Source organism: Podarcis melisellensis, assembly GCF_964234715.1.
Source record: "Podarcis melisellensis genome assembly, chromosome: 11".
NCBI lineage: Eukaryota > Metazoa > Chordata > Lepidosauria > Squamata > Lacertidae > Podarcis > Podarcis melisellensis.
This window is the reverse complement of record NC_138543.1, coordinates 46,540,411-46,562,240: the sequence shown is the minus strand read 5'-3', so window position 1 is coordinate 46,562,240 and position 21,830 is coordinate 46,540,411. Positions and strand designations below refer to the sequence as shown.

Below are 21,830 nucleotides of genomic sequence, written 5' to 3'. Positions count from 1 at the left end.
TAAGGCTGACAGAAATCATTCTCGATTCAGATGGTTGATGTGCAGGCATTCCAGATGATGAAGGTATTTTGCAGAGATTTGCCCTTAAACCTCTCCAGCTTTTCCCAAACTTGAGGTGAAGGCCAGTCAATGATAGTCTATGACCTGACCACAGTGGCTTCTTTAATCACGCCCATGGTTTGAATTGAAGGTAGGCCATGCAATTGCATCAAGCTATGACTAAGTTGCACTTACAATGACCCAGCTGCACTGCGATATTTTTTTAAAGGGCAACATCCTTCAAAAAAAGAAAAAAAAGAAAATGGTAACAAAGGAAAGGAGACAGAAAGAAAACCCAAATAACCTTCAACATGTAAGAATGGTAACTCCAGCTGAGCCCTACATTTGTTTATTTAAAACTGAATCTACAGTGACGATTGACAGACTGAGAATTATTTCCCTGATTCAATTGTAAAAGACCCAACAGAACGCCTTTTTGTATCAGTGGCTGCTACACACAAGTGAATCCAGCACAGGATTCGAAGCAAAATCAACACAAGGTCTTCCAGTTCAGAGCAGATCATACCCAGAATAAGACTGATCCCCAATGGCTCACTGCCTAGCATCCCATTCCCACCCTCCAAATCCCTTCATATCCTTCCCTTCTGGGTCACTCTCTCTGTTGCCATACTGCTCTCTACCTATGGCTCACAATTCCCATATTATTGGGGGGGGGGAGCGGTATTCAAGGAGCAGGCAGAGAAGATGGGCAAGGCACAGCTGAGGTGGTTCCAGTTTCCGAAGCCAATGCTCTAGCCCAGCACATACTGGGCAATTAATTACACAAAGTGCATTTTTAAAGGGGGAAAGTTTCTTATTTCCCACATTCTGTTTTCTGTTTGTAAAGTGAGGTCGTGTTGGTTGCAGAATGCATTACTGAAAGGACATTCACCACAGCAATGGATGCAAGACTGTCGGTTTAGACATCGTCAAATATTCTGCTTCGCGACATCGACAGGTATCTTCCACCAGGCTGGTACCTGTAGAGTATATAAAGAAACTATATGAAAGAACCTGTGTTAAACAACTGTAAGTTAGGAAACCTGAAAAGGAAGAACAAGCTATAATCTCTAAAAATTTATGCTCTAATTTTGCCTTATAAAAGATCCTAAATATAAGTTAGAATATAATGATGGCTGGAGAGAAAGAATAAGATATTTATAGTTATGTGATCCCTTTGTATTTATTGCTGAATTTCTCACCTTCCTGAATCGGAGTCAAGAGGATCTTCACCAACTGAGTCAGCATTAAAGTCCAGAGGTTCGGCATCTTGAAGAAGCTCAACTCTGTCCCTTTCATTCCTTCCATTTGATCGGGTGTACTTAGAAGCTACTGCTGAAAGAAGAAAAATATTTTTAAACAAACAAACACATAAATAAATGGTACTTTCAATACGCCATCAGGGTTTCCAAAGCTTAGAGCAAATGGCTTTGAGGGCTTAAGAGCAGTTTTTTTCTCTTCTTCAAAATGAGAATGTGTATTTTCCAAAATCAGCACAGCATATCAACTGGCTTTAAGGCAGAACTCAGCACTGGTTCATAAACTTATTTAATTATTTTCAAACTTGATTCCAAGTTGCTCATACCCAAGTCTCATCAAAATCTCTAGGAGGCAGACTAATCCACGTATAGCTGATTGCGGGACTGGAACCAAAATACATAAGACTAGCCATGATCCTCAGATAAATAAAGAGGTGGTCAGGCCTGAACTAGCAGGTCACTCTTCACTTAAGAAACAGAAGAGATCATTTGGCAGGAAAGAGGTGAAAATGCTCTGTCTCGGTTGCATGACGTTAATACAGAATCTACAAGCGAGGAAAAAAGCTAGCAGGCAATGGCCCTATCTGGGCTATCCATTGAAAGCAGTATCACACCACTTTAAACAGTCAAAACTTCCCCCCAAGAACAGCGTTAACTATACTTTCCAAAGGTGCTGAGAGTTGTTAAGAGACCTCTACTTCTCTCATAGAGCAACAATTCTCAAAGTTCCCTGGGAAGAGGGAATCGTGGCTCTTAATAACTCATTACCCATTACAAACTAGTTACCTGGATTCTTTGGAGGAAGCTATGTTTAAAGTGATAGGATGCTGGTTACATAATGGATAGTATAGATGCAGTCCAATTTACTGCAGTGCTGGAAAGTACCTAAATCTGAAATATAGAGGAGCACCATAATACCAGTACTACTTCTGTTAAGCAAAAGCCATGGCAAACAAGATAAGCTCTTACATCTAGTTGTATTAGTCTCTGTGAAGCTAGACTCTTTTTGGTCTGCTTGAACATTTCTGTTTCTAGAAGAATCTTCACGGTTGTTCCCATAGCGTTCTTTCCACTCCTGGTCAAAAACAAACCAAACCAAACACATACAACAGATTGTATACATCCTCTAACACATGTAATAGCAGAATAATATTGTTTGACAATTATTCTTATTGCAATGATATTAAATCACTCTCTCCAATCTTCTGAAATCTTTATAGATCTCCGGGATCCTTATTAGAGATTAGTGGAAAGACTGGCCGGCATAACAGAGGGGTAGACCTGCCTGCTACAAGTCTAAAGCCTTTCCTGTTCCTTAAGTAGGTCTGTGGTTGAACTCTGTAGGTCACAACGTCAGCTGATACAAAATAGCACCGCCTTATTTTAAACCACAAAAGGTGAGCAACTGATGTTCTACACAGAATGCAAGTTTCAAATGTGCAGTAATAACCTGGTGCATTCCTAAATAATATAACTATACAAAGCTAGGCATGCCATCGAGGATAAGGCTGCCTATGACTATAAGCCACAATGGCTATGTTCTACCTCTAGTGTCAGAATCTGCACACTTCTAAATACCAGCTGATGGAGAGTGTCAATTGGAGAGAGTACTGTTGCACTCAGGTCCTGCTTCCAGGCTTTCCATGGACATCTGTTTGGCCACTGTGAGAACTAGGCAGGACACTGGCCTGAGCCATCAGGGCTCTTAGGTTTTTAAGTTTCACTCTGCACATACTTGTACAGTGTTTCAATTCTGACGCTGCCTCTTACTAACTAGGGAAAAATAATGAGCTGTTCATATATACCCTTCTCCTGTTTTCACCATCTTCCTGTCTTTGCCGTTTTCTTTTTTCTAAAGAGAGAGAAAATACTTTCATTTACTTTTTATTCCTCTGTAGATTTAATCTGAACTTGTACTTTTTTAAAAAACTTATTTCTATGGATTCATATAAACTTACAGAATTTCAAACAACAATGCTCTGTCCTAGGTGGTTTTTGCTGTTTTTTCACTTTAACAGTGAAAAAAGACAATTGGAGAAATGGGGGGGGGGGGGTGGCAGGGAGAAAACACCAACTTTTATAAAATTCACTTTTTCCTAAACTGCACTTAATGCTTCATATGGTCCTGCACCTTTGAGTTCCAGTGCACAATATACTCATTTTTCCATTAATGCATTATCCGCCTGTCTTCCTTCCCCGACTAACAAAATTAGATAATTCAATCATGCACAAAATGTTTCAAATTTGCAGTAGCCCTGAAAAGTCATTGGTTTATCTTTCTTTTCTCCCAATTTTGAGAGATGCTAGCAGAGGTGCATATATAGTATTAGGTGCCATATTAGGTTACATTCCTAACCTCACTTGTGTGGGAGTAAGCTTTATTGAATTCAGTAGGACTCACTTCTGAGTTGACATGGTTAGGACAGTGGTAATAGCTTCCGTCAATTTCCCTACAGTTGCTTACAACAGTTAAAAAATAAAAAAAACATAAAATATTTCTTCTTCTTTTTACCTCTTCTGATTAACTCTTTTCCTTCATCAATTAAGTCCGAAGTCATCTCATTGTCTCCCATGAACTGCTGGAATCCCAAAAGATTCAAACATCGAGTTCCTAAACTGATAAAAGGAGGGGGGAAGTTATTTCCATTGCCAAAAAATAAAAGCATAGACATCAGCCGCAAGGTGAGATGTGACCTACTGCCTTTTTGGGGGGTTGACTTCAAAACTGTTTTGACCTTGATCCTAGGGTGAGATTGGAAGGCAGCTGAGCTTATGACTTCCCTTTCCTGATCCCTCCTCTGCTGTCTCAGCCAGAAAAAGAATAATATAATGAATGAAGGGGGGGCACTCCTATGTTCACATAAATGCAAATGCACTAGATGATCCTTGGGGTTCCTTCCAACTCCACAATTCTAGAAAATGTGATTTGGGAAATGTGATCCCCCAACTGTTTCTCACTTCTAAAACGGAAATGAACATAAATTAAGTGAACATATATGGTGCATGTGGTTTTTTTTGGAGGAAATCTGAAGTCCAGTTGAATATTAAGAAATGAAGGTGAGATCCTTTAAAATCCTTAAAATACATTTTATGCTGAAATGTATGTACTAAGAGCCATCATCAACTTATGAATACCTACAATAGAATACAACTGCTTTAGTCACAATTTGTAAAATATGGGAGAGGACACCAGTTATGGGGTAGGTAGAGTATAAAAGTAAAGGTAAAAGGACCTCTGACCACTAGGTCCAGTCGTGACCGACTCTGGGGTTGCGGTGCTCATCTCGCTTTATTGGCCAAGGGAGCTGGCGTACAGCTTCCGCGTCATGTGGCCAGCATGACCAAGCCACTTCTGGCAAACCAGAGCAACGCCGTTTACCTTCCCGCCGGTATTTATCTACTTGCACTTTGACGTCCTTTCAAACTGCCAGGTTGGCAGGAGCAGGGACCGAGCACGGGAGCCCACCCCGTCGCGGGGATTCAAACCGCCGACCTTCTGATTGGCAAGTCCTAGGTTCTGTGGTTTAACCCACAGCGCCACCTGCGTCACTAGGTAGAGTATAGCTTGCTCTAAATTCTATGGTACAAATTCATTCTGGTCACTTATTACCTACAAGCTTGTCTTGCATCCTATCTTTTCCTACCCACGCTAACTCAAGAGGCTTACTCTGCTGGTAAATACTAAGCCTGCTATCATAAACTAACTTAACTGGAAGCAGTGTTACAAAAACAAAGGAGCATGGGCGACTAAGCACTTGAAGGTTGATGCTAACAAAGAAGGTTGGTATTTCTATTACTGTGCAAGGATGGCACCTGTTTAATTAAGTTTTCCCAACCTTTTTGGAAATACCCAAATATACGGGTGAAGGAACAGACTAGCTATTTCAAATATCCCAGCAAACAAAATAAATCTGAATTACTTGTTACTTACCTAAAGTAAGTAGCAACACAAAGAATGACAACCAGCATGGGATAATAGATGTAAAATCCGTCTGCAATGAAGGACAGCACTTTCATGGATCCCATAATCTGGAAGGCAAAAAGCAACAGAGGTTTAATATGGCGATTCTGATCACCGCTCAGGTGTTTTCGTTACTGCAACTTTTAAGCATTAGAACATATATTGTACTAATGTACATCATGCATATATTCTATCCTTCATATGAAAATCACAGGGCAGGTTACCCTTTAAATTAAATCCACAGCCAACAAAAGCAAACAAAGCAGTAACAAAATCAGTAATTAAAACCCCAGATTGCCAGTGTAATTAGAGCTATGGTAGGCTAACAAAAATCCTTCAAAGGCTTGGGCTAACAGGTATGTTTTTAGTTGGCACAACAGTGCTAACAATGCTGGTACCTATTGTGAAATTCCATAATTGGGACATTGTAGGACTACTGGCAGCTACTTACCAAAGAGCAAAACTGGATTATAATTTGCCACAGATGACAACCAGCAAGGATGTTGTTTTTATGGTCTACCTCTTCATAAGCTTGTACCAATACAATCAACTGGAATGGGAGGTCTGATGCCCATTTTAAATACACCAACTCAAAGTACTATTTTTTTAAAATGTATTTTTTTATTAAAGATTTCTTGGTTTGCAAAAGTGTGTGCAATGTCTCTTTTTTAAGCTACATTTTCTACAGCTCAGTTTCATTTGTTGAGACATTAGTGTTGCATTAGGAAGAAAAGGGGGGGAGGTGGAGGGGGCCATGGTGGGTGATTAACTTTTTTAGCAGATAGCAGTGGCGTAGCGTGGGGGGTGCAGGGGGGGCCGGCCGCACCGGGCGCAACATCTGGGGGGGGCGCTCGCACTCGCAGCTCTCTGCCCCTACCTGGCTCACTCACTCACTCTCACTGCAGTTCTGGCTGTGCAAATCCGATCCGAGCTGCCGGGTCGCTGCCCACTGTGGAGGGGGTGGGTGCCAGGCGTGCAGTGCGGAGAGAGAGCGAGGGACTATCTGGGGGAGGGACAGTGCAGCGGCTGCCCAGCACAGTGCTGAGTGCGGGAGAGAACCACACCAGACCAGACCAGGCAGCAGCAAGAAGAAGCTGACAGCGGCGGCAGGTTAGGGGTTAGGGGGCGCAAATTACTTGCCTTGCCCCGGGTGCTGACAACCCATGCTACGCCACTGGCAGATAGCTTTTAGATACAGATCTAACAACTTGCTCTGTGCTACCACCTGCTGGCAGAAAAGTGGCATGTTCCGTTTCCATGGCAGTCCCGATGCAGTTCAAGGAGCTGCTGCTAACTACTCAATGCCTCAAATAGGTGGGGGCTGCATATTTCATTGCAATGACCTTGATCTGCTGCAAGTGCCATTTCATTATTCAGTTTAGACTCAAGCTGTGTACAACAAAGGTGCACAGAGGGGTGCTTTTGGTAGTTACCGTCAAACGACAGAACTCTAGAACTAGAATACATTCTTTTGTGGGGGCTGACCTTCAAGCAGGAAGGATAAGCTGCCATGGAGCCATTTTGCACATAGTATTTTATTGCACTGGTTTTTATTAAGAATTGGCAGGCTTGAAATCTATGATTATGCTAGATGCCTAATTAAATACAACAAAAAGGGGTAGAGCAATCCAAATCATTGCACTGGACTTAGTGTTTGTGTTTATATTTATGTTTATAGGCATTCCTCCACCCAACTCTGCTGGCCTCTTGCCAGCCACTAACAATGGAGTGATGCCAGCATCACTTTGCTAATAAAGGGCTCTCTCTCATGCTCTCCAGGACAGGTGTGCCGCTGGGAGATCCCTTCAGGTGGCATTCCAGAGGTGGGGAGCGGCTGAGCTAGCTCAGGATCTATTCAGCTGCCTTTGTGTGGTAAGACCTGGGTGGATTACTGCACCAGCTCCTGGCTGGTGCAGAGATCATCCTCCCACTGCCCCATATTTCATTCTGCCACTATGTACAGCAGGGCTGTGTGCAAGGTCCTGTTGCTCCAAAAAGCCACACAAGTCAGTGGCTGGGCTTTGGATTGTAGCTGTAAGTTCTTCCCAGTTAATTCAGTGGAAGAGTTGGGCCTCTTCTATTGAGATTAATGGGATTTAAGAGCTTCACCATGGATGGATGTAATATTATGTAATGTAACGTAATATGTCAGTTACTGCTAGCAGAAACAATGTCCAGCGTAGGGGTACACATATTTGAACTAAAGATGAGCTTCTATCTGGTATAAAGCAGCCAAAAGAGAAGTCAGATAAAACCCAACAAAGTTGAAATCTTGAGCTGAAATCAACAATATCCAATTGCAGCATTCTTCTTGTGCAATGGACTTCCATGTGCGCAAAAGGAATTTTCCAAGCTTTTCTTTCCCAGTGGGGAGACCTTCCAAAGCAGGATGGGTGTGTGTGCAGGAGGCAGGAAAGGACAAACAGAACATCACTTCCAGAAAGTTGGCTCTTACCCAATGAAACTTTCATTTTTGACAAAACATTTTCAACTTTGATCTGTGAACACCATTTAACATCTACTGTTGAAACGCATCACAGCAAGACATATTCTGTTTACTTACAGATGTATATGCAGTTGGCTGTTCTAAACTCTTTGCAATTGTTGAATCCATATGAGTCAAGCCCAAGAAATTCAGACACAGTGGAGGAGTCAAACGGCAAAACAGCCTGCATGAAAAGAGTTGGCAATTCTGAAGCATTTTCTTCTGCATTTGGCATCTCCATCTTCCTTCCACATTACTAAGATCTTATCAACCAATGCTAACTATCAAAACATCTAGGAACTGTATCTATATTTTTCATGTATACCCATTGCATGTTTTGAGTACTCTTTGTCATAGATTCTTTCAATGCTTAGTAGTAAACTAAATAGCCAACATTTGTATCTGTTCAACATGCAATTGTCACCAACTATCAGCATTCATATATTGGGGTGGGAATCTATTTGGTTAGCTGGCCTGATGTCTACTTGAGGTCAGGACACTCATTTTCCTTTCCATGGAACTTTATGGATCCTGGTGATCAGTTGATTGGCATCGCCTGCAAATCCTGCTTTTAGCAGGAAGCTGTGTCTTCACCTGTCTCACATCTGACATCATACATGACATCTAGTGTAGGACAGGTGGGTGTGGCTTGGCCAAAATGGTATCATGGGCTAAATGGGAAGGCCTGGCAGACCTAATTAGGCTAATGGACAAGAGACTTCCCAACACTGATATACTGTATTTGAGGTGAATCCAAATCAAGGAAGATAGTGTTCTCTGGATGTACCTGGGTTATGAACTAAGTATGTTATAGTGTAATTTTTGCATTGCTTCACCTCTAACTATTTAAAGCTATCCAAGAAATGCATTAATTAACTACTCACATGCCACTGAAAAGCAAACTATATGCATCCGTCTGATGGTGAGAAGCTAAATAGTAATAGTTGAATACACGGATCCTGAAGACAGTAGAGTAAACACAGATACTGAGGAAAAAGATGGTCAAGAAACAAGCCATCTGCAAAACAGACAAAGATTGCATTCACAGTCAGGTAAGTATAATCTGATTTGTTAGCTGCTTTAGAAACTGATCATGCATTCTTTATACAAAGAGTTATAGCATGAGAACAGACTGCAAATGCAAAGGTGTGAATAACACTTTGCATGGTGCACAAAACAAGGGCCTACCAATGACATGCTCTTTGGACTTATTCATACTTCTACAGATGTATCTTGGATCCCAAATGCCCTGGAACTTGGACATTTTTGCTCCCGAATGCCACAAACCCTGAAGTGATTGTTCTGGTTTGCAAACGTTCTTTTGGAACCTGAACAGGAGCTTCCTGCAGCCAATCAGAAGCTGCGATTTGGTTTTCAAACATTTTGGAAGTCGAACAGACTTCTGGAACAGATTTCGTTTGACTTCCAGGGTACAACTGTATATTTCTCTGCAAGGTCACAAGTCACTGTACTTGACTGCATGGAGAAAAGTTAGTGAGAATAAGCCTGTACCATGGGATCAGCTGCCAATCAGCTGCATGACCATTCTACTTTTTTCCGCCCAAAAGAAACAGTTATGAGATTACTATGTACAGACATTTCCTCGCTTACATGGGGGTAACATTCCTGTACCACACATATACATGAAATCATGTATTGTGAGGAACACCATCTGAAAAGCCAAACTCCACCCACAAAAATCCCCCACAATTGCTCCACCACAATTGCTCCCTCCAAACGTCCTTTTTCAAACTCCAACTCTAAAACTATTAGAAGATACAAGCATTTAAGAAACAAGCAAACTACTCTAGAAGTCCCAAATGTCATTAAGAGTTGATAAACTGACCTCTATGTAGAAATAGTTGTAATTCTTCTCTGCCAGTTTTATGAAGACTGCAAACAGAGACAGAACTGGCCTTGTGCTGAAGAACGTGCATTCCGACCATACGACAATGATAGAAAATGTGGCCAAAATAATTGCAAGGATTCTGTGAAACCATGGCCTCAGCAGACACTCCCAGTACCACTCTGGAAAAATATACACGATTACTGAAGAGGTTATTAAACAAGGAAATAGCAAGGGAAGGAAATGTATAAATCATTTCAAAGCAGCTCATTTCCTCTAACAGCCACTGTAGAAATGAATAACTACTATTATGATGAGAAAGAGGACTTTAAGTTGGGTACAGGAGAAATGAACAGACATCCTTTTCTCCCGCAGCCTATTGTAACTGCTTGTGCATGGAGTGATATGAGCAGTGTGCTGTGATGGACTTTAGCTTTTACTATTTGTTTTCTAGCATTTTGTATCCTATAATATGCAGAACAGCACTTACCAACAGTTGGTGTATAAAGATACCGAGCAATCTTGTTTTCAGGTTCTTGAGATGGAAAAGTATGAACAAACTGATGAGTTGCACTGGTTTCATTTTTTGCCACATCCTCCAGGTAAAAGGCTTGCTCTAAAAGAATTCTCCACTGGACCTGCGTACGACGATGCCTTTGAACAGAATAAATTACCTACGGAAACAAAAACAACATTCCAATTATCTGTGGCAATAGTTCCAGGGTGGCAGAAGAGAGATAAATAAACAGAACAAATGGCTCAAATATTCCACCAAGTGAGGAAAATACTACTTCCTTAAAAATGCACATTTTATTATTATTCTATTGCCTTACTCATATATCTCAAAGCGATGTACCACACACTAATGCACACACCAAACTAAAACTGAAAACAGTTTCCCATGCACAGCAGTGTCTATGGCCACCAGTTACGTCTTATGAATTCACAGTCCAAAGTTGCAAAGTAGAATTTGTGACATGCCATTAAACACACAGAGACTCCTCTTTCACTGTAACTTTTTTTGGATTTATTAGGCTTTGATTAATTTTCTCCTGCCTCCCCTGCAGCATCCAGGCTAAGTATTCTCATGCTTTGAGCAACTTCTGCACAAGTTTTTACAACCGCCTTGGAAATATTTTTAAAAAATCAATTATTGGTTCAGATGCACACCAGTTCTATTAGAAAAACAAAATCTTTTGGAATGAATATATAAACCACGTTAGTTGACTGCAGATGTCTGCACATGTGGATTCATCTAGAAATGGAATAGCTCTACATAAATTTAATACACGTTTCAGTTAAGCTATCTAGTTACCTGCTTATGAAGTTTAGCCAGGTTTTTCTCTGTCGGATAAGTATTGGGCCTTTCTTCAAAGTCTTCATAGTCATCCATGTTCCTACCCATTCTTTCCTGATACTCAACAGGACACTGAAATGAAAAGATAATAGTCTCAACACATATTAACAGCACTACACATCACCACAGCAAAGCTAGCCTGAAACCCTCATAAGAAGCAGCTGAAAGGACACTCGCCTCCTTCCTTTTTCTAGGCCAAGACTTTCCAGCCAGAAAGAGAGTAGGGGTTGCCTCTCATCTTCTCCTTCTGACCCTCTAAAGAGGCAACAGGAGCCAGAATAGCTCCCTGTGGAAGAGAATGTGTTATAGGATAGTACCATTTCAGCCAGAGAAATTGCTGTGATGAGTGCTGCAGCACTCTTCTTGGCTACAAGTGTTTGCTGCTGAGATGGGGTAGTAACAGGTAACAGCGATGCAACAGCTTTTTTGTGATTTGATTTTTGCTGCAAAAGCTGTTGGGAGAGGGACAGAATATTAATTCAATAAATGGAGAAACTCTACCTTCCATTCTTCCACACATTTTCCATGTATCCCAATTGCCCCAACCTACTGCTGCTTCTAGGGGGTGCTGTGGTTTAAACCACAGAGCCTAGGACTTGCCAATCAGAAGGTCGGCGGTTCGAATCTCCGCGACGGGGTGAGCTCCCATTGCTCGGTCCCTGCTCCTGCCAACCTAGCAGTTTGAAAGCGCATCAAAGTGCAAGTAGATAAATTGGTACCGCTCCGGCGGGAAGGTAAACGCCGTTTCCGTGCACTGCTCTGGTTCACCAGAAGTGGCTTAGTCATGTTGGCCACATGACCCGGAAGCTGTATGCCGGCTCCCTCGGCCAATAAAGCGAGATGAGCGCCACAACCCCAGAGTCAGCCACGACTGGACCTAACGGTCAGGAGTCCCTTTACCTTTACTGCTGCTTCTGCACCATGATTGATTGATTGATTTAGGACAGACCCCAGCCAGTCAAGCTGACAATGTCATGGCATAAGGGAAAGAGGAGGGAGCAAACTCCTTGGCCAGGCAACTAGGCTGACAAGCCTTGCCATGCTGAGTGGTATTTTCATTACCCATAATAAAACGTGATATTCAATAATATTGCAAAGATCAATTTGTTACCTTCTTTAATATTGTGTCCACACATTTTCTCAAAGGGTGGTTGTATTTGAAGCTTTCATTAACTTTGCGAACCTCCTATTTAAAAGAGAGACCAGAAACACTTTTTAAAAGTATAAGGTGTAGTTGAGTCCCCACCACCACTTTCAATTCATGTGCAATTCAGCAAGATGCAATGATGCTAAAGTTAAAAATATTTTTGAAAATAAGATTGCAGTAGGACTTCTATCAAACTGCCAGCAATGCATTCTTATTTATGACTTCATTTCATCCTGGCGGCAAAAAGTGGTGGAAAAAATGGCGGAGAAGATGGGCAGGGGGAGATGGGGGAAGACACAACTTGGCTGCCTTTGGCTTATGAAACAAACTGGAATATCAAACCATCGGGGAGCAGGGAATTCCCCTTGCATAAGCAAAGCATAGGGTATAATCTGAGATATTTTGTGACTTTTTTGCTCTAATGTACCTTAATCTCCAAAGCAAATGAGGGTCTTATCTACCATCCACACTTAGGTTGCAGAATTAACTTGCCTCCATTATATCCTCCAAGTTTTCTTCTGCATCTGCCTTCTCAGTCATCAGTTTAGCAGCCTTGAAATAAGTCTTCATAAGAAGGTAGCCTTTCTTTGCTCCATTCCAGTGAGAGCGTGGAATTTCAACCAGGCCATACCCTAACAGCAGCACCAAAAGGAAAAGGCCCCAGGTGTTGGCAGCAGCTATTCCAATTGTCTGAAGTTGACTCCTAACATAGAAATAAGTACTAATGATCTTTATGCAAACAAAGCTCACTCATATATTTAAAAATAGAAATTCACTCTCTCCCCTTTATTTTTTAATTTAGATATACATTTCTTTTGCAGATCACCCTCATTATGTGTGAAGCATTAAATCAGAGATGGGGACCCTTTTGCACACTAGGCCTGCCATCATTGTTGACTTGATCTGTGAGGTAGTTTCCCACCAGCTGTGTCCACCTGCTCCACACTTGAATAATAATAATAATAATAATAATAATAATAATAATAATAATACCCCACCCATGTCATATGTAAGGCCACAGACTTAGAGGAACAATTAGGAGCCTTATAATGTGTTTCTGAGTGTTCTTTTGTTTCTGGCTTGAATTGCCACCCTTTGAATTTGGCAATGCAAGCCCTGCTTGGATTGGTTCTACTTGCAAACATGATTGGTGCTCCTGAGTGGAGTCGATCCCTGCTGAAAACAGAGCATGCCGTCAGCACTGAAACGAAATTTCAGGGGCAAGGGGAGTGACAAAACTTTGGCAATGCCCAAATTAGCTTTTGGTTCCCAGTCTGACAATTTCTTTAAAAATCCAAGTTATGAAAATACTATATGTATTTCACTACATGTGACACAAAATATGTCCTCTAAACCCCATAACATAGATTTAAATCAACTGTGTACTAAAATAAAATCCTCAATATATAAAGATCTGAAGTATAAAAGTGTATGGCAAATCTTACCATTGCAGGTTGAACTTTGGATTTATAGCCACATATATTAAGAATGCTCCAAATATCAGAAGGTATGTCCCATAGTAGATTGCATTTTCAATTAGTGCTGTTTTAATCTTTCCAGTAATGGAAAAGCCTCCTGACCTTGCATATGACTGCATAAAGGGTAACAGAATCCTAGAAACAAACAACAAAATTAATGAACAGAACCATTTCATCTTACCTATCCAGTATTCATTCGTTAGCATAACATGCCTGAAACAAAACATAACTGTAGGCCTTGGAAAAACAGTGGCTATAACTTCTGAAATCTGATGGACTACATCTCCCATCTGCCCCAGCCAGCATGGTCAGGGATGTTGAGAGCTGTAGTCCAGCAACATCTGCAGGGCACTATATTGGCTAACCCTGGATTAAAGTAACCAAAAGTTCTACATTGAATGGTCAGCCACCTAGTACTACATATTAAACAATACTAAACAAAATGTTGTTCCTTTGAATGTATTCATTTGAGCGGTTTCAAATATTCCAGAAGTTTCTCCAGTTCCTTACCATGTTAAGAACTGTGATGTCCAGTATACCACCCGCCAAAATATTGGCATAATTCCATCAGGGATATAACTCCATGGTTTGAAACATTCATGTTTTCTGTAAAGAAAGAAGGGCAGATTTACGTATAACAAAGAAGAAATCATCGTTTTTTTCTCTTAAAGTCATGTTTAGTTGTTTCAAAAAAAGATTATGTTATTGCAAAGTAACATTAATTATTTTGTTCAGAAAATCACAAATTAGTCAGAAACAGAACACTGTGATATTCAGAAATCCATGCTGCTTTGTTTTTTTAAAAAACCCAGAAACAACAATCATAGAAGCCCTTTTAAAAAGGCCGAAGTAATTCACATAATGGGCACTATTTAAAAGTCATGAAAGCAATACATGCAAATTAAATTGATTTCTCTGAGTCAAGCTGAAGCTTAGAATAACACCTCGGCTATAATTATTCCATCATCACACTTGAATGCAAATTTCCACCCTTCTCAATATGGGTTATACATCATAACTTGTGGATTACTCAGACTTTACAATGATTCTTTAACTTCAATCTTCTTCCTGAAATGCATGCCTATGATGTTTCATACAGCAGAGGAGGAATCAGAGAAGAAATTTGGTTCACAGTGATCCAGTGCCTACTCTGGCTTCCCACAGGTTTGCAGGTAATCTTACTGGCCAACTAAACCTACAAGCAACTGATGTCAATGATGTGCCAAAGGCTTTGCAGGCCTTCCCCCCATTATATATCCCATCACAATCATTAAGAGTGGCATTTTGCCACCTAGATCTCTTAGGTGCAGAGCATTTTCAGCAGCTACTCCACAAACTACAAACTGACTCTTCCTAGAGGGACACCAAGATAATCTTAGGCATTTGTGAAATGCTATGTGATATCTTTCCACTTTAAGATGTGGTAGTTAGGAAATAAGCCAGGGGGAGAGGGAAGGGATACTCTGACTAAACGTTCCCCCCCCATCCAAATTTTCCAGTTAGAGCAGTACTTGAAATAATACAACTTCTAAAGCACAACCAGATTTTAAAATGCATAGAAACCTTTTAAAATGAGAGGTTTAACTCATTTTCTAGTCACAGAAAAGAAGTAGTTTAAGATTGCTGTGCATAAGAACATAAGTACCTTGGAGCAGGAGTAGTGTATGAAACATTACTGGTGGTACTTTCAGGTGGACTAGAATTCAGATTAACCTTGCATCGATTGTATATAGTCTAGAGGACAACAAGAACAACAACAAAAAAGAGTCAGACATAAGAGAAAAGTGAAATGATATTTCTGGGTGGGGGGAAGGGTTATAAAGAAGTCTGGTAATTTAGTTGCATATTTAAATCCAATACAGGCAACTCCCCATTTATGCATGCTATATTTGCACGTGACCATGCACACATGCAGTGTTGGGATCCCAGAAACATCTTGGAGAGGAGTCCTAGCTTGTAAGGAGACTTTTCCCAGAGGATATCCTCTTCAGGCTATGGGGAGGGTCTTCTCGCAAGAAAGCTTCCCCACCTAACTGCTGACATGTGTGGTGGTGCAGCAGCATCGCTTCCCCACTCATCAGCTGTGTGAGAGCCACAACGTCCGTCCGCTCACACGCAAGAGCCAGGGGGACAGGGTGGCTCTCACACAGCTGATGGGTGGGAAATGATCTTCTGCACTCATCAGCTGAGCTGATACAGGCAACTCCCCATTTTACGCGACTTCGCATATGCGCATGGGGGTTCGGAATGTAACCTCCATGTAAATGGGGAGTCACCTGTACTCATTTTCACCATAAGGTCAAATAAATTAGCTTTACTTATAATGCACCATTTCCAGGTATGTATTTTGCAGCCATGTATTAGCACAGAACGGGCATGGGCAAACTTGGCCCTCCAGATGTTTTGAGACTACAATTCCCATCATCCTTGACCACTGGTCCTGTTAGCTAGGGATGATGGGAGTTGTAGTCCCAAAACATCTGGAGGGCTGAGTTTGCCTATGCCTGGCATAGAAGGAATCCACTGATCAGAGCAGCAGAGTAAGGGTCTGCATGTCCAGAACCGGTCCTGTTTACTCTGAATCATAACCATCAGCAGTCATGCTCATGCTGGGGAAACCTCCTACATGCAAGCAACTTGTCAGAATGGGGAGGGCCTCAAGATGGGTCAAGGCCTTACTATAAGCCATGAGTGGCATTTCTAGGACCAAGAGGGCAGCTGTGCTCCTCTAGTGCTAGTTCAAATGAGCCCTGGCAAAAAGAGGGTAATGAACAGTGCTGGAGAGCTTCAAAGAGGTAGGGCTGGGGAAAGCTGGTGAATTGTGCCTCATTTTAACCACTGAAACTTTTGTGGCATACAAGCTACAAAAGGGCTGGGGGGCTATAAATACCAACGATCAAAATGGAGCCAAGCTCAAATTTAATTCTAGACAGAGCAATGGCATATAGTGGATGCCCAAATCCTCACTCACTTTTTATTTTTAATTGTTTCCAATATTGCCTGCTGACAAAGGATTATTTTGAAAATCAAAGCTTTTATGCAACTTGATACAACTTTTTATAAGCATCAGTACTGCCCACTTAATAAAAGAAAATCTGCCACTCCTACCTAGAACACTTTGTGCATAATAATCAACTTTCATACAAAGTGGGGAAATAAAATGAAATTCCTTACCGTTGTGACATCCAAAGGCAATATAAATACTATGAGAAAACAGAGGTGCCAAGCAAGTAGGGTAGCTACAATCACAAGCTTGTGCTGTTTTTTGAAGTCTCCATACCGATGTAGTATGATTAATGCCAGAAAGAAGACAACTACTATCTCAATGCCCAAAGCTGCACCACTCATTATTGTCCGTTGACTCCAACCAGGTCGTATAGCTCATCTATAATAATGTCATAGCTATAATAAAAACAAACAACGTTTAATTAAGTTCTCTGGTCGATGATTTGCAATAAACATCCTGACTGCATTGAGAACACAACTTGGATTAATAGGTATGAATGAACCATATGGCCATGCATGCAGTCACTTTGCTACTCCCTTCACACAAACAAACATTGAAGTCTCCCGTTACCTATAAGTTCCCTGTTTTATCAGAACCAGAAAATTATGATTAACAGCTTTAGAAATTAAGCCAACTGCAAACCATGGCTTAATATCCTGGCTTGTTCTGTACCTGTCAATCATCACTGTGTGCACCCACCACAAAATACAGGTCTACTTTGAACCTAGCTATATTGTAGCATTTCAGATGAAATGCTAAGGAAATGAAGAGCTGATGGCCATAAATACATCAAAGTACTGTATCCCAAAACCCTTTACAGTCAGTAGATTTCATTGTTTGCCTAGTATTTAGTTTTGGACCACAATCTAAAGTGTTGGTTTTTTTTTTAGGCTTAACTCATAGCTCTTGCCAATTTGACTTTGGGGTGTGCATGATTGTGCTCTTAATCTGCATCTTGGCTGTTAATTCTCCCCCACGCTGCTTTACAGCACTTTAATTTGATTTCAAGTCACTTACATTATGATGAAACAGTAATAATGCCTTCAGAATGGCATTAGTAGCCTTTAAGTGCAATTTAAGTCTCTAAAAACACTCACCCTGTCTATGGAAGTATGTTTGAAAATAAGCAGCATCACTAGAAGTCCCCTTCTGTACATGTTTATTCTACTTGGCTTGGGGCACATAAGTGAAGTACTGTACCTTGCAATTCCCTGTCAGTTGAAGGAGTGGCCAATTTAAATGATAGCAAGGCAGAACAGAAGGAACACGCACTCTCTCCCAGTTTCTTACTCAAACCCACTTATTTTTAAGCTGTTTTTCTTCCAGCAAGGCTACTTCCTGTTTAATAGCCCAGCTAGAGGGAAAAGGGCTTTCTAAAAAGCAAGAGGGTTGTATAGGTTAAGCAAGGGTTCAAATTCCCGGCATGGTGTGCTCCAATCATTCCTCACCGCTTTATTTGGATTGTGGAAATAGACTTTATTCTATGTTCAGCATGTTGCCATCATATCCAGGTTGGCCCCCAAAATGCTGTATAAACCTGAGTGGCTAACCTGTGGCCACCCAGATGTTGTTGAATAACAGTTCTCATCAGCTTCAGCCAACATGGCCAACAACCAGAGATAATAGCCCAACAACATCTGACAGGCCACAGGTTAGTCATCCCTACTCAGAACTTCAACACTGCAGACATACATGAGAGCGGAAAGAGTGGGAAATAGTTCACCTAAAGTGTAATGCAGGTTGAAGGCAGTACTGGAAGTTACAAAGAAAGCAATTCTGGACAATTTCCATAATTAAAATATGGTGTCCAAACATTTTCCAAACAGCTTCAGACCAGGATACCTAAAGAACTGCTTCCCACCATAGTAGCATGTTTACTCTCTGAGATTGTCTGAAGAGGCCCTATCACATATCCTGTTAATATCTGAGGCTCATTTGACAAGAATGTGTAGTAAGGCTTTCCCTGTTGCTGTGCTCAGGTATCAGAATGCCTCAGGAGATCCATTTGGCTCCCTTCCCAGTGATAGTCTGATCAAGACAGAAAACCTTTGGTCTTTTAAGATGCTTCGATTTCTGTTCCTGACTTTTTGCCTGTTGTTATTTGCTTTAGATTTGCAGTGGGCTTTGTGTTTCTTTTTAATGTTTACATTTTATCGAATTTTTCAACAGCCCAAAGTTGCTTCCACCTGTCAAAGCTTATTCAGTCATTATGCAATGACTGCAAATTGCAGTTATATAAACAAGGCATACTTGGGTTTACAAAGGCAGAATTGACATGAAATATTAAAGTCTGGTAACATATTTTTACTCTACCATATTTACAGCATAACGGAAAGGTGATGCAAAAATGCTAAAAATATATTAACAGTCTTCACAATGGGATGTGTTCAGTGAAGGTTAAGTGACTGAAAGCTTTCTGAATTGTAGGGTGAAGATTTCAACACTCCTTACCTGCATATAGTCTTTCCATGCTTGTGAAAAGGGGGGAGCATACACACACATGAAAAAAATGCTAAAATTAGACCTATTCCCATTCTTTTATTTCTGTTCTGTATTTAACAACTAGCCTGCCATGCTATAGGCAACCACAAATTCCATAGAAGTGAGTGAGCAGCTGTTTGGCAGAGGAAAAGACAGATTGCTTCATCCGCCTTCTGCCAGCAGGCCGGACAGAAGGCAATTTTGTTTACTAGCTTGCATTTAATGCCTGGGGAGAAGGGGATTCTGCTTCTCCAGTAAGACAAGGCAGGCAACTAGCCTCTTGGTCGACTAGAGAAAAGGTGCAAGCTAGTAACCTTTGGCAGCTTTATTTATCAGGCTGTTTTAGTCCCCTCTGGACTTCCAATATGAAACGTTTAAACTGAAACATCAAATTCCATGAGACCAAGGCAGCAATCTAAAGGGGCATATTTATCCACTTTTCATATGCATGTCCAATTTCCTGTCTTCACACAAGTTTGCCTTTCAGAAGATGCTCCTTAAGTTTCGCTGATCTGGGGAAAGGACTTTTCAAAGGGAGCATTTCCCTCCTCCTTTGTGCCAGAACCTCTCCTTTAAAAATTCACTAATGTTTAAGTTAGCTTTTCTCCAATGTACACGGACGGAGTTTTTACATGGGAAGAACTACGGGAAAATAATATGACCCACTTCCCCTAGTGCCTGAAGTGGTAAAGTTAGAATTTGACCTAATGTTTTGTCGGACAATCTTCTATGCTTGGCCTAGGCAAGCTACAGAACAAGGTAGTGGATTATCTGGCAGCAGAATAAGCTGTGCTATTTCGGAGTACTGATAGAGGGAATGCCATTTTTAAGAGATCTATCATGCTATTATGTATCCCTCTACAACTAAAAAGTTAAAAGCACCATGGATAAGAATTCAAGCTTACCCTGCATACCTGCTCCACTAGTTTTCTACTTGTGGGAAGCTGGTGCCAAACTTTTTGCTCTGATTTCATTTGAACCACATCAGCGAGGCTGATCAGTGGGGTCTTGTCTTCTGGGCAGCCCAGGACCTCCATACACACTGCCCAGGCTTGCGCCCCAAAGAGGTCACTTCAGTACTGCTAATTGGGGGGTGGTATTGGGTTATTGGGGGGTGTTATCAGGTTATTGTTCTCATTTTGATTTTATATATTGTGATCTTTTCTGTGAACCGCCCTGAAACCTCCGAGTATAGGGCGGTACATAAATTCACTAAATAAAATAAATAAAAATAAAATAATGCCGCTGTTTGACTTCATCCCTGGAGAAGCACTCCACTGTCTCTCAAGACAGATGGATGCCAACAATATATTATTACTATTACTATTCACCCTTCATCCTAAGTCCACAGGGCGGTTTGCAACATAAAACGGGGTGGGGGGAGCATTCAGAAATTCAGCAGGCAAGAGGCACAACCCATTTTGCTGCAGAGTGGCTGGTGTGTCCTCATTTTTACCTATTAGAACTGTTCTCTATGTTGAAAAGGCTGTCAGGAGACAATACATACCTTACAGACGTTCCCTACCAGAATTTAGAGCGGCCATACACCTATTATTATTATTATTATTATTATTATTATTTAGATTTACGTACCGCCAGTCAATCCGAAGATCACAGGGCGGTTTACAAGAGTACAAATTGAAAACACAAAATACACAACAACCAGGCCCCCTCCCCTAAGCACAGCTCATCCACAGTATGTTTTTTACACCTGACTCTCTCTTTCCGGCCCACATTCACAGGACACCGAAGACGAGGCAGAGAAGCGGTGCCCCGAAGCCCACAGGGAGAAAGCAGGCTGAGCGGGTCGCAGCCTCCGCCGCTACGATAGATGGGACGCATCCAGCTTAAGACTCGTGGCATCTGTTTTCCAAATTTGGGGAGACACGTCTCTTCCCACCTCGGGAACTTACTCAGCGCTGACGGGGCGAGGCCTCTCCCGGCTCCATCGTCCGCCGCTCGCCTCTCAGCTGAGCCACTTGCGGGGCTCCGGCGACGAAGCGGCCCCGTCTCCCGAGTCGGCTTCCCCTCACACGAGGCTCCCGCGTCTTTCGGCGGACTCTCCTCAGGCACCAGGCCCGGCTCTCGTCAGCGGAGGAGTAAAGCCGGCTGCCGGCAGAGCCACGGCCGCGCCTGACATTTCCTGTTTCGCCCAATGACTCGCCGCCTTCTCGTCACGACTCGGCCTCAAGCCCGTGAGGAAGTATGGGTAAACGGGAGAGAGAAAAAATCAACCCACACAAATATACATGGAAAAAAATAAAAACCCTTTCACAGCACGGGACTACAACACCCAGGAGCCATTGCGGGAGCTCCCCTGCTGTGCGCATGCGCAAGGAGTCTTACGGACCGTTCGGTTATGTAATAGGACTGCAATGCCCAGGAGCCATCGCGAAAGCTGCTGTTGTTGATGCCGTACCTATTTGGTTTACTACGGCTGCAGCAGCCCTAAGCACGCTTACTTGAGTGTAAGCCCCATCTGAAGTGAACGTGGCTTGCTTGTAAGGTGTGCACGGGGTGGCCGTATGTCATAGATGCTTGAGTTGACATTCCAGCATCGCAGGGGGTTGGACTAGACTGATGATCCTTGGGGATGCCTTCCAACTTTACAGATCTAGGATTGCACTGTGAGGCTGCAATCCTATGAGCATTTAACCTGGCAGGAAGCCTTGCGTGCTATGCATGGGAGACTGCACTGCTATTCCTTACTTTCAAGCTGAATGCCAAAAGTGCATCTTCAGCAAAAGCTAAAGATCTGTATGTCAAGAGC

General features: G+C 41.9%; 1 protein-coding gene across 2 annotated transcripts; it reads right to left on the bottom strand.

The window, feature by feature from the left end:
- Window positions 1-353: 353 nt before the first annotated feature.
- On the bottom strand, window positions 354-21,369 carry LMBRD2 (LMBR1 domain containing 2). 2 transcript variants are annotated; one of them, XM_081930275.1, is made up of 18 exons: window positions 20,974-21,369; window positions 16,747-16,974; window positions 15,218-15,306; window positions 14,083-14,178; window positions 13,540-13,707; window positions 12,587-12,797; window positions 12,059-12,133; window positions 10,906-11,019; window positions 10,081-10,264; window positions 9,591-9,772; window positions 8,629-8,762; window positions 7,823-7,928; window positions 5,230-5,327; window positions 3,811-3,914; window positions 3,104-3,150; window positions 2,268-2,373; window positions 1,242-1,374; window positions 354-1,019 (listed from the first exon to the last, which is right to left on the bottom strand). In XM_081930275.1, the coding sequence occupies exons 2-18, from the start codon at window positions 16,918-16,920 to the stop codon at window positions 959-961; spliced, it is 2,082 nt and encodes a 693-aa protein (XP_081786401.1). In that variant the 5' UTR covers window positions 16,921-16,974; window positions 20,974-21,369; the 3' UTR covers window positions 354-958. The 2 variants fall into 2 exon arrangements, with proteins under 2 accessions (XP_081786401.1, XP_081786402.1); XM_081930276.1 differs by having other exon boundaries at window positions 1,242-1,371.
- Window positions 21,370-21,830: the final 461 nt, after the last annotated feature.